At 40.6% G+C, this 12,971-nt stretch overlaps 1 protein-coding gene across 1 annotated transcript in view; it reads left to right on the top strand.

Annotated features, from left to right (window-relative positions):
• The window catches only part of amot (angiomotin), a 125,969-nt gene extending 118,056 nt beyond the window's left edge, over positions 1-7,913 (top strand). Inside the window, exons 11-13 of the mRNA XM_020621735.1 lie at positions 2,191-2,429; positions 5,421-5,669; positions 7,533-7,913. Of these exons, the coding sequence (XP_020477391.1) occupies positions 2,191-2,429; positions 5,421-5,669; positions 7,533-7,651 (607 nt within the window). The 3' untranslated portion in view covers positions 7,652-7,913. The remainder of the gene's footprint in view (positions 1-2,190; positions 2,430-5,420; positions 5,670-7,532) is intronic.
• The last annotated feature ends 5,058 nt before the right edge of the window (positions 7,914-12,971 follow it).

The following is a 12,971-nucleotide window of genomic DNA, read 5'->3' as shown; positions in this document are numbered from 1 at the left end:
CCCCCCTCCGGTCCCCCTTCTTAAAAAGAGGGCCCACCCCCCCGGCCTGCCAGTCCAGAGGCACTGTCCCCCTACCCTGTACTGGAAAACAGGAAGCTTGACTCCCAGTGTTCTGGTCGCGGCCCTCACAAAATTCTTAGAACTATGCTAATAAGTATTAACTATATTAAGTTTGCTTTTACCACTCGGAGATGTACTTCGAAAACAGGAAACATCTTGACCACTTACACTTACCCATTGTCCAACTCACATGAACTTAATGAACCCATAACCACTCAGCTCTCCCTCATACAAGCTAATAACAAATAATGTCTATATGAGCTACATACTGTTCTATTACATATTTCTTCTGGAATCTGGTTTATTGCTAACCACTACACTATGCTCACAAGTGGTGCCTTTAGCTATTAAAAAAGGCATGCCTTTCATTGCTTTTGGAAACGCTTCTCAATAAAATGTGTAAGTAATTTGAAGCCAAGTCTAACAGTTGAAACTTAATGTTAGCATTCTAACTATTGTTTGACAAGCCAATAACTTAGCTAATGTTAGCAAAGAGAGATATAAAGCCCCGCTCCTGTCAAACTGAGGTGTCAGCAGGTGATTTACAACAGGAAGTGAGGTCATAAATTTGGTTCTGGTATTCCCAGGCTTTACAACATGCAAGTGCAGCCCCCACCTTCCCTACCATCCTGTTTCCTGGAGGTTTATCATTTTATTTTACTGCAGACGGTTGCATATCACAAAGTTTCCTTTCTCATGGGATCAAAATTATTCCTTACATCTAACTAAACTATTACAGGTAAATGTCCTTGAAATTAAACCCTGTAAATTATTTAATTGAGAGAAACAATAATCCATACACCAATAAAATATTAAGACAATACCAAACAAAGTCTGGGGCTGATGCTGTGTTCTAAAGGCTAATCTTTTGATGTGTGAGCCATGGTCTGTGGGGGTATTGGTCAGACCTGTTGCTAAGGAAAGTCTAATATGAGCCTTTGATGATGATATAAAAACAATAATAATTGTTATGGCTAACTTTATGTCAAAGTTGTTCCAATGAGAAAGAAGACTTTATGACATGCAGTTGTGTGCTGTAAAATAAAACAGCTGTAAAACGATAAACCTCGGGATGGTGGGGAATGTGGGGGCTCCACCTGCATGTTGTAAAACCCAAGGATACCCTGCCACCCCCTGTCATAAATTATAAGTAAGTTTTTCATTAAAATTCTAACTTTATCAGATAGTAATATTACAGCACAAGACACCTTGTCTTGATTTTGATTCAACCTGTTTGCGCCTATTTATTACAGATGAGATTCACTTGACAGTTTAAATGTATAATGCTGTTCGCAAGTAATGTCTTTGTGAACCCTTTGTCACACCAAGTGAACAACAACAACCACCAACAAGTAAAATAAATAAACACATCAGGTACTGTTATAATGTGCTGCAAGACCTGGTGTTGATCTCCCCTCCTGTGTCCATGTAGGTCTGATGATGCAGGTAGATATCACAAAAATTTGCTCAGTGATTTAGTTATCTGTTAGTCCATATGATTTCCCATTTACTTGTCTTGATTTGTCCATAACATAGACTATATAAAAATGGATTATGTGCCATCACTTCCTGCCACTATGTAAAAGTGAAGCCAGAAAATTGTTAATTTGTGGGCTGCCATTTTGCTTTTGTGATGCATAACCAGATTATGTGCAGTAGTGACAAGAAGTGGAGCAATAAAAATTGTCAAATTATTCTTTCAGTATCATCAATTAACTTATTAAAACAAACATCAGGAAAATGACCACGTGTACATCAGTGTGATAATAGCACCCTAAAATGAGAGAAATTATCTTTGGAAAAAGTGTATTTAATTTGTACTTTGAACTTTTACTTTGGCTCATGCCCTGTCCATTAACATGGAGGGTGCATGTTTTATGACCTATACTGCAACCAGCCACCAGGGGACAGTCTACTCGCAGTGGTATCAGTTCTGGGAGCTGTCACATCTGTATACAGCTATGGCCTGTGAAAGGCCAGCATGAATATGAAGTAGACCAGAAGTAAAAATGTACAATATGTAAAAAAAAATTTCTTTGTTTGAACCAAATGACCTGAACCACAAGGTGTCACTGTTCTGCAGTAACTGTCACTCCTTCCTGGCCTTTCCTCTTGTTCTGCCTAATCTAGGATAAAGAATCTCCATGCCCAGATCATAGAAAAGGATGCCATGATAAAGGTGCTCCACCAGCGTTCCAGGAAGGAGCCGATTAAATCAGACCTGCCATCTGCCATGAGGCCCTCCAAGTCCCTGATGTCTATCTCCAACACTGGCTCCAGTGGTTCAGGATTGCTGTCTCACAGCCTGGGACTGAGTAGCTCACCCATTACTGAAGAACGCAAGGACACAAGCTGGAAGGGCAGCCTGGGTAAGAAACAGCAATTCTTACAGCTAATTCAAAGAATTTACTCTGTGTGACAGTTCGAACAGGGTTTCTGCAGGGTCTGAAAAAGTATTAAAAGGTAATAAATAAATTAAGTGAAAATTAAGGCCATTAAAAAGTATTCAACTGTGTAGCCATTTTCCATCTGAATAGCCTATTTACCTAAAGAGTTTGTAAACTAAAAGTTTTGTGAATTTATTTATTTGTATAGTATAGCTGTGAAGCTTGTGGAATTCTACACAAACACAATCTCAGTGACCTGTGCCCGGTCAAATTCAGCCTAAATGTGAAGACATCTGAAAAGTTCAGACCTTTTGCATGCTGAAGGCCCCACTGACTGCTGTCAGCATGGATGCCAGTTAAACAACAACACCTTGAAACTAACAAACGAAATGTCAACATGCACATTCTCAGTTGAATTTGAACCATGGCCCATCACCGGGAGCAACCAGCAGGCCTATTCTGTTCTGTTCTATTCTATTCATCTGTACAGCGCCAATTCACAACAATTGTCTGTTGTGGCCCACTCCTGACTTTCTGTATGGAGCTCCTATTTTGCAGGTGACTTCCTGTATTTCTCATACTCACCTGTTCCTGCTTTATACCAGCTAATCAGTGGCTGATTTGATTCACCTGTGCCTAGTTACCCAGCCTCTATAGCGTGTCTTCTCCGTCTCCCAAGATCATTTGTATGATTTGTATTCTGTTTTGTTAACATTTGAGCTAGTAGTAAGCCTAATAAAAGATCAGAAGATAATTTCCAGTGTGACAGCAGAGTGTGGGTTTATAGCCTACCGATTGTCGGTCACAAATTTCTGTGCTTAACTGGCTACACCACTGCTAATAAAAGATATTAACACGTAGCAGAAACATTAAGGAGAAAATTACACAAAAACTGTACATTTTGTCTCCAAGAGCCTGAAACTATTGACCATCTTTTTATCTCATGTCCAATAACATCTGTGTTTTGGCAATAAGTGATTAAGTACTAAGATAGGTGGTATCGCACCTTTCGAAGAGCACCAAATCATATTATATATGGACAGTCATACTAAAGAATGATCTGATGGGGTCATTATCATCCTACTTATGAGTAAATATCATGTCCATACTTGTAAATGGAGGGATTAAAAACTGTCATTAACCTGTTTTTTAAATGAGTTTAAGAACTACAGAATTTGTCTTCTTTAATGTTATTACGCAATACACATTCAACAACAAAAAAAAATCTGTCAAGCTGTATCACAACACATAGTATTTGATTATAGGGCTTTATTTATTATTATCCTTTAACATCATATGTATAATTTATCATACAAGATATCAAGGTCTCATTATTAATATGATCTAAGTCACAACAACCCTTTTCATCCATGGAAGTATTATGTTATGTAATTTAAGCTTTAATAATTTTTTTTTTTTTTTTTCACGGAATGTAATTTATAACTAAGTTATGAATATTTATTTTTTTTCTCCCTTCCTGCTGTTAAATGTGTTCTTTTTCTTTCTTTTGGAATAGTTCATGTCAGTGCTCCTCACTGGATGTTTTGTATAAAATGTTATTAATAAAGTTTTTAAAAAAAGCTAATCTAAATATAGTACACTTAAACATATATTGATATCTTTAACTTGTGCCGATAATAAAGTTAATCATCATATATAGTCACTCTCTGTCACGTCTGACACACTGGCAGGCTAAGGAGCTAACGGTAGCTAACCTATTCTTTCTTATTTTGTTTCCGGAGGGGGGGGGGGCTTTACTTCAGTGATGTATCATGAGGGGCATGAGTGGAGGGGCGCCAGTTGAATGACATACCATAAGGGTGTGTGGGTTGAGGTGGCCTGCACACCACAGCCGGTCCCCTTGCAGAGTACCGGGATGTAAGCATGCTGTATTGTGCAAAGGAGATCTTTCCACAGTGTTTGTTCAATACCACTTTTATTTATTTGACTTATTGCTTCATATTGTAATTTTACTTAAGGAATTTTGAACAGCAAAAAACAGTTTATTTCTATAGTACTGACTTTATTTAACCGTCATCCTACCAATGTACAGTATTTAACATACAAGGACTAACAAAACTATGACCATAGCAATCGTAAAATTTTTCTTAACATTATTACTTATGTAGGCAAATTATTATCTGAAAATAAAAAGATCATCTTAACTTAAATCCAACACCCTCAGGAGGAGACGCAAGGCAGAATGCAACAATCTGGTGCAAATTGTTAGAACCCAAATCAGTTGAATTGAGGAAAAAGCAATAAATCTTACCATTATCCAGGTTCAAAGTTTACACAAGTACATATAATGAAATTGTGAGGTTTGAATCTTACCATTATCCAGGTTCAAAGTACATATAAGTACATATAATGAAATTGTGAGGTTTGAAATTAATAATTTTGTGTGTGCACAGCTTTATCACTTGTATTGGTAATATAGGCCTCAGAGTGTCCTAATGGCTGAGCTGCCATTCACTGCTGTAGAGCCCCACCTGTCCTGTAGCATGCTGACAGCGTGATTCCTAAAGTTTTGCGTGAAAATGTTGTATGGCATGCAAAGCTCACAGACAGCGAGCAAGACTGAGCATGTTACTGTTATTACTTTTGATAAACGTCACCTTTGGGTTAGTCACTCAATTTATTCTCTTGAGCCTTTGTCCATCTGGCCGGTTTGAATTCTGTTGTCTTGATACAGTGGTCAGTAGAAGTTATTGCAAACTAAGACTATTTATTTTTGCTATCTCAAAATTAATGTATAGTAAAATTAACAGTATAACTTGAAGTCTCACAATTTATTGAAAAGGGTTTAAAAGGTATTGTTTTTAACTTCATGATTTCTGCATATGCCCTGTCAAAGAACAGCAGCTGAAATGCTACTACGAGTGAGAACCGGGGGCCGACAGTCCCTTGTAGCTACTGTGCTACCTGTCAGCATTTTTGAGTAATGATTGTTACCTTCTAATGGCTCTCCAGGGCTTCTGCTGGGTCCCGAGTTTCGTACAGACTCTCTCAGGACAGAGTCAATTTCATCATCCCCCTCTCCAGTGCTTCCTTCCACCCCAATGACCACAGGCCACTCAAAGACAGGCAGCAGGGACAGCTGCACGCAGACTGAGAAGAGCCAGGAAACCAGCAAGCCCAGCACACCAGCCCTTCAGAGCATGACGTTGCCCACTCGTCTGTCCAGTCCCAGCCCCATCTACATACCTGACCGCATAACAGGTCAGCTTCCACTGTCTGTCAGACATGTCAGCCTGAGCTCAGATGTCTGATCACACATACAGTATGCCTTTATTTGGAGAATGGTTGTTGTACATATTCAGGCATTAACTGCTCAACTACAGGGCCCAGTGTTTTCCTCAAGGTGTTGTTTCAAGAATCACTGGAATCTTTGATTGCCTCCAAATGTAGGTTTAGCAATGGTCCCCAATGCATCCTACATGTAATACTGCATTCTCAGTGTCAGTCAGTGGGACTATTTTTCAGTAATACTGTTGTCTATAAGGTAGGACTTTTTTTTCACAATGGAGAAATTCCTGTGTTACAGCAGCAATAGAGAACAGCAACAAAACACCATAAGAACAAACACCACACATATATTGTGAGAAACAATTTCCAAAGTACCTAAAAACCTGACAAAATATAGTATTTGAGAGACAATCAGGAACAAGATAATCCTCCCACAATTACTCCCTGAGAAACTACTCAAAAAATACCTAAGAACAAGACAAAATAAAGTATTCGAGAGAAATCAAGAACAGAATTTACATATGTGCATATTAACCACACATTTTACCCCAGGATCTGAGTATTGCACCTCAGTTGACTATTGCATAGTCCCTCATACTTTCACCTAGCTTATCCCTGCAGTGATGTATTGTACAGTCTGATAGCTGTGGGGAGGAACGACCTACGGTAACGCTCCTTCTTATACTGGGGATGTAACAGTCTCATGCTAAAAGAACTGTTCAGAGCCTCCACTGTGTGGTGCAGTGAATGGGAGGGGTTATGCATGATGGATGTTAGTTTTGCTCGTTTGTCTTGCTGGTGTTCAGGACGAGATGATTTTTCTCACACCACTCCACAAAGTCAGTAATAACCCCCCTGTATTCCCACTCGTCCCCCCAGATACACATCCAACAATGGCGGTGTCATCCGAGAACATTTGTAGATGACAGTGGTGGGAATTGTACTTGAAGTCCGACGTGTAGAGGGTGAACAGAAAGGGGGAAAGCACTGTCCCCTGGGGCACCCCCGTGCTGCAGACCACCATGTCCGACACACAGTCAGGCGGCCTTACAAACTGAGGTCTGTTTGTGAGGTAGTTAATGATCCATGCTGACAGATGTTGGTCCACACCTTCCCCCGTCAACATCCTCCTCAGCATTGACGGCTGGATTGTGTTGATAGCACTGGAGAAGTCAAAGAACATGACCCCCACAATACTTTTTTTCGGGAGCTTCCACAGCTCCCTCCGGAGTGCCATTGTCTGTCCCGGGAACAATAGAGGCATCTCCACAATCCCCTTGAACCTGGGGGTGGAGCTGCGAACTGAAGGGAGTGACCCTGGCAGATCAATTTCGTCATCCACCTGTTCATTATGCACTGATGCCATCACTCTGACTAAAACTAAGAGAGCAGGTGTGTGACCTCCCTCTGGTCCGAGGCTAGAGCGCTTTGGGAGTTGCTCCAGAGTGATCCATGGGGGGCTGTGGCCCAAAGGGCCGGGCAATGTAATCTGAATAGGGGGTGGAGTGAGAGTGGCAGTCTGGCCTACTTTTTACTAAGACTTTTAATTTTGTAGGTAAAGTTCAGGAGCATTTCATAGAAGATTTACCCATACTGACCCAGGTCCAGAATCTTAACAGGTTGTGCTAATTCATCAGGAATAAAATCCAATAACTAAGGCCACGCAAAAACAAGGTGTTACTTTTGAGGTCATATGATTCATTCCTAGCATCAGAAATCTTCGAGGATCATTTTTACTGCACTCTAACAGTCACTGGCTTACCTAAAACAATAAAAATTTACAAAACAAACATTTTGAACTTCTGACATTTTTCTGCTTTTGTCATCTTTGTGTAGATGTGGCAGTGTTTCACAGCGCCCTGGAGCGGAGGCTCCCAGTCCAGACCCTCCCACAGCAACACGCCCCTCCCGCCCAACAGGAAGTGGACAGTGACATGGTGGAGATCCTCATCTAACCCCATGACCTCTGGAAAAACATCAACCAAATGAGGTTGGCAGTTCCATCAGAACACGTATAGCAGTAGATCTGAAGCATCCAAACCTGCAGTTCAGTCTGTGTTAACAGACCCATGCCACATTTTTATACTCTTATGTGCATTCATTCAACAGTTTCAGCCTGACTGCAGTTTTTACACAGTTCCTTCATTCCTTTATTGAGTCACTGTTTATCATTGTCTTTGAAAAACCCAGATATCAGGAGCAAAAAGCAGAAGTGTGCCACCCTTTCCTGTTTTATCTCAGCTGTGCAGTTTTCTTAAACGCATGTGTTAATATGAAGTGGTGACTGGAATTTAAAAATGTAAACATTCAGTCTTATTTGTTTTTCTGATGCAAATCCTGACCTGTAACCTCTCCTGTTGCTGGAGCCTAGTTAACTCTATTGGACCAAATGTATTATCTACCTTTGCATTTATTGCACTACTTAGTTTTTAATTGTTTCTTTTTTGCTATAACTTTAAGACATCTAAGATTAGGTATTGTTTATGTGTAATCTTTTTTTTTTTTTATATGTGCATATATATACAGTTTATATATGTGGTCCTAGATCAGATTCATATCCAATCTCTGACTACACGAGCACTGTCAGAACGATCAGATCAGTGTGGATTCACTCCTCTGCACATATCACCTGTCATCATTATTCAGTGTGGACACCTCTCATACCTGTAAAAATAAATATGGGGGAGAGCAACATGTCACTGTAGAGGTGAGATCATTTCACAATTGTTGGACACTTAGGGAGAAGCTTCTCCTCAAGCCAAACTAGAAGGAACTTGATTGTAACCGAACAGTTTTTGGAGGGATTGTGTGATTTCATTATGTCACCTAAAAGACAATTGTTGTTATTCTTCTATGCACATTGCTCAAATTTTAGTTAAAAATAAAATCTGAATTTATCATTACGACCTGTGATGTGAATAAGTCTTAGAGTCCACTGAAACCCAAACATTTGGACCAAAGAAACTAAAAATGGTCAGTTAACTAATTTTATAATTTTGGAGGATTCATAGGATTATTTCACTAAAGATTGTATTTTATTTGAAGAACTTAATTATGAATGCACTGATATGTTGTAACTGAATATATTTGACATTTGAGTGAGGAATGACTTAGACCACTATTTAACCTCATAAACCAAAATTATGCATATTTGTTCTCCACTACATGTATGTACAATCTTTACATGTACAAAATTATTTGAAAAACAACTGTCTTTGCTTCATGTCTATCGCCATGATTAGTATTGCTTAATAAATATGTTAACTCATTTTTGCTATTACCCACAAACCCACATGTTTCATGAACCATTTGCATTGAGAAGCGCAAGATATTTTACTTGTGTTGCTGGTATCCCCAGCCTTAAAGAAAACACAATTCACAGAAATCTCTTTATGAATGGCACCATACGTGGCTGACATTTTTGAGGATGAGTCTTTATTATCATGCCAGAACACCTAAACATATAAAGCTCTTTACTGAGTTGGATGTGGAAGATCCATTCATCTTCATCCACTTCATCTGAGACCGGGTCGCGGGGGCAGTAGTTCGAGCAGAGTCTCCCAGACTTCCCTCTCCCCACACACCTCCTCTAGCTCCTCAGGAGGAATCCCAAGTCGTTCCCAGGCCAGCCGGGAGACATAGTCTCTCCAACGTGTCCTGAGTCTGCCCCGAGGCCTTCTCCTGGAGGGACATGCCCAGAATACCTCCCCGGGGAGGCATCCAGTGGGCATCCTAAACAGGTGCCCGAGCCACCTCAACTGGTTCCACTCAACGTGGAGGAGCAGTGGCTCTACTCTGAGCTCCTCACTGGTGACTGAGCTCCGCACCCTAATGTGGAAGATGAAATGCCAAATACTGAAAGGATGCACAAAACACAACATTGTATAACAATGGGAATTTAAAATCTAGTCTTGAAACTAGAGGATGAGCAGGTAAATATCTATGGCCAATGAGATGCTATGTTAGGTCTTCAGAACAAAAGCAGAGGTCAGTCTCAGTTGGCAGTTAAATGTATCTATAGCTAAAACTAAGTCTTCTAATCCAAGGCCTCTTTTATGATAGTGATAGGTTTTTGTTCAACCTGTCCCATAGAGGTATCAATTCAGGTATCATTCTGAAGGCTGTAGTTGTGCTGCTGTTGAATTATATTCACAGTGGCAAAATTGGAATTAGTGGATGTGTGGCATGTTGGCTTGTAAAAATTGCAACCGGTTATCAAAATAGTTGCCAAATGAGGAACAAATAGTCTCAGCTCTACTACAGGTACTGCCATATTTTCTTTTAACTATCTGAAAGGCTTTTTGTAACTGAGAGACATATGAGTTCATCATCCCACCTCAGAGTTCACCACAGGGCTCAGGCCTGCTTTTGGCCTACATCAAAATATCTGACAGCTTCCAGTCCACCGTGTACACACAAACTGAATGCACTGCTTTTGTGAAAGGACATAGAACTTCAAAGACAATTACTTTACTTCTACAACCTATGGACTCGCTGCACAGCAGAAATTATGTTACAAGTGCCTCTATAGCAACCCACTGTTAGAGCTTTTTCTTTTTACATGGAAAATTAGAGGTTTATGGAGTTTTACTTGTCTGTGCCGGGCACTTGCCATATTGGTGTTGCTTTACTGACACTTAAAAACATTCTACACTCACTATGTAGAGCCAATCACCGGCTGTCATTCACGGCTCTTCTGAACATACAGTCATTCTATAATGTGACAGATGCCTGACAAAGAAAACTCAGAGACAACTGTTCAGTTTGTTGTGAAGTTTTTTCTAGAAAACAAGTTACTCCAAATTAAGCTCATACTGAATAAAATTGGAGCAGTTTACAATGTTTATTAGCCATATAATAGTATACAGTCATGGTCAAAAATATTGGCACCCCTGCATTTCTGTCAGATAATGATAATCACTTTTATTGGCCATCTATGTTACACACACAAGAATTTGTCTTTAGTACAGAAATGAAGCAGCCATCTGCAGCACCAACTCACACCAATGGCAGTACTGTCCCTGCAAGACACTACTCTGTCCATCAGGAGCAATTTGGGGTTCAGTGTTTTGCCCAAGGACACTTCCACATGTGGACTGGGGTGAACGGGAATCAATCCACCGACCTCATGGCTAGGGGGATACCTCTTGAGCCACAGCCACCCCGAAAGGGCAAGGTCGCCCCACTTCTCCCAGAAAATTCATTCATAAATTCTTTGGTAATCTCATGTTTATATCTTTTGTTTGTAATGGAACAACCCAAAAAAGCCAAATCTGATCCATTCCACACAGAGCTCCAAACATGGACTGGACAGAATTATTGACACTCTCAGCTTAATATTTGGTAGCCCACCCTTTGGACAAATTAACTGAAATTAGTCGCTTCCTGTAACCATCAGTGAGTTTCTTCCTCCTCTTTACTGGAATTTTGGACCACTCTTCTTTTGCCAGCTGCTCCAGGTCTCTTAGATTTGAAGGCTTCTATCTCCCAGCTGCTGTTCTGAGATCTCTCCACAGGTGATCTATGGGATTTAGACCTGGACTCATTGCTGGCCACTTCAGAACTCTATAGCTCATTGTCTGAAACAATTTCTGGTGCTTTGTGAAGTCTGCTTTGGGTCATTGTCCTGCTGCAAGACCATGACCTCTGACAGAGACACACCTTTCTGACACTGGGCCCCATCATTCATCAGTAGGCTTCAGATGTCATAATGCCACACACACAGTTAGGACATCCAGGGCCTGAAGCAGCAAAGCAACCCCAAAACCTCAGTGAACCTCCACAGTGTTTGATGGTAGGGACCGTGTTCTTTTTTTTGAAGGCCTCATTTCATTTTCTGAAAACAGTAGAATGATATGCTCAACCAAAAAGCTCTGTTTTAGTCTCATCTGTCCACAGGACATTCTCCCAGAAGGACTGTGGCTTCCTCAGGTCAGTTTTGGCAAACTCCAGTCCGGTGTTTTTATATTCCTGTGGGTCCCCTGGGTTTCCTACCATAGCATCCCTTGTTGTTCAGATGGCGACGGATAGTGTGAGCTGACACTGTTGCACCCTATGCCTGCAGGTCAGCTTGAATCTGTTTGGAAGTCGATCGAGGTTCTTTATCCACTATTTTAAGAATCCTTCATTGCAATCTGTCATCTGTTTTTTCTTTCATCCACATCCAGGGAGATTAGCTTCAGCACCATGGGCTGGAAACTTCTTGACAATGTTGTGGACACAGGAGCAACCAGATCTCTGGAGATGGACTTGTAGCCTTGAGACTGTCCAGGCTTTTCCACTATGTGGTTCTCAAATCCTCAGCCAATTCTGCTCTTCTTTCTTTTCTCCATGCTCAGTATGGTCCACACAACACAAAGGTTGAGTCAACTTTTCTCCATTTTAACTGGCTGCCAGTGTGATTTCTACTTTGCCAGCACCTGTTGGTTGCTACGGGTGAGTTTCATTTCAAATTAAAGGAGCATCACAGGCTGGAAATACAACTGTTTCTGATGATTTTGAAAAGGTGTCAATAATTCTGTCCAGTTCATTTTTTGAGTTCTGTGTGGGATGGATCAGATTTGGCTTTTTGTGTTGTTCCAATGCAAACAAAAGAAATAAACATGAGAATAACAAAGAATTTGTGATGGCAACAATTTTCTGGGAAAAATTGTGCGTTATCTAACAGAAATGCAGGAGTGCCAGTATTTTTGGCCATGACTGTATATGTTGTATTGTAGTGATTCTTGTTTTAGGCAATGTTTTCCCAGTCTGTTCATATGCAGTCTGCCTAATTTTTTCATTGAATGTACAATCACTGTTCATGTAAAAGCAATTTCATTTCCTGTCGTACTCCTCTCATACATATCCTGAACTACTCTGACGTACTTCTCTGCCACTCCTGACATCCTCATACAGTACCATAGCTCCTCTCCCGGCACTCTGTCGTAAGCTTTCTCTAAATCCACAAAGACGCAATGCAACTCCTTCTGACCATCTCTATACTTCTCCATTAACATTCTCAGAGCAAAAATGGCATCAGTAGTGCTCTTTCTGGGCATGAAGCCATACTGCTGCTCACAGATATCCACTTCCTTTCTTAGCCCACATACATTCAACATTACCCCTTCAATTTCCAACTTCAAACTGATCACCCTGTCTGACACTCTTTTCACCTCTAAAACATTCCTCACGAGCTCCTCCTTCAGGATCACTCCTACGCCATTTCTCTTCCTGTCCACACCATAATAAAACAGTTTGTATCCCCCTCCAATGCTACGTGCTTTGCTACCCTTC

This window comes from Monopterus albus, unplaced genomic scaffold (genome assembly GCF_001952655.1).
Source record: "Monopterus albus unplaced genomic scaffold, M_albus_1.0 scaffold267.1, whole genome shotgun sequence".
In the NCBI taxonomy this organism is placed as follows: domain Eukaryota; kingdom Metazoa; phylum Chordata; class Actinopteri; order Synbranchiformes; family Synbranchidae; genus Monopterus; species Monopterus albus.
This window is presented reverse-complemented; position numbering and strand designations above follow the sequence as displayed.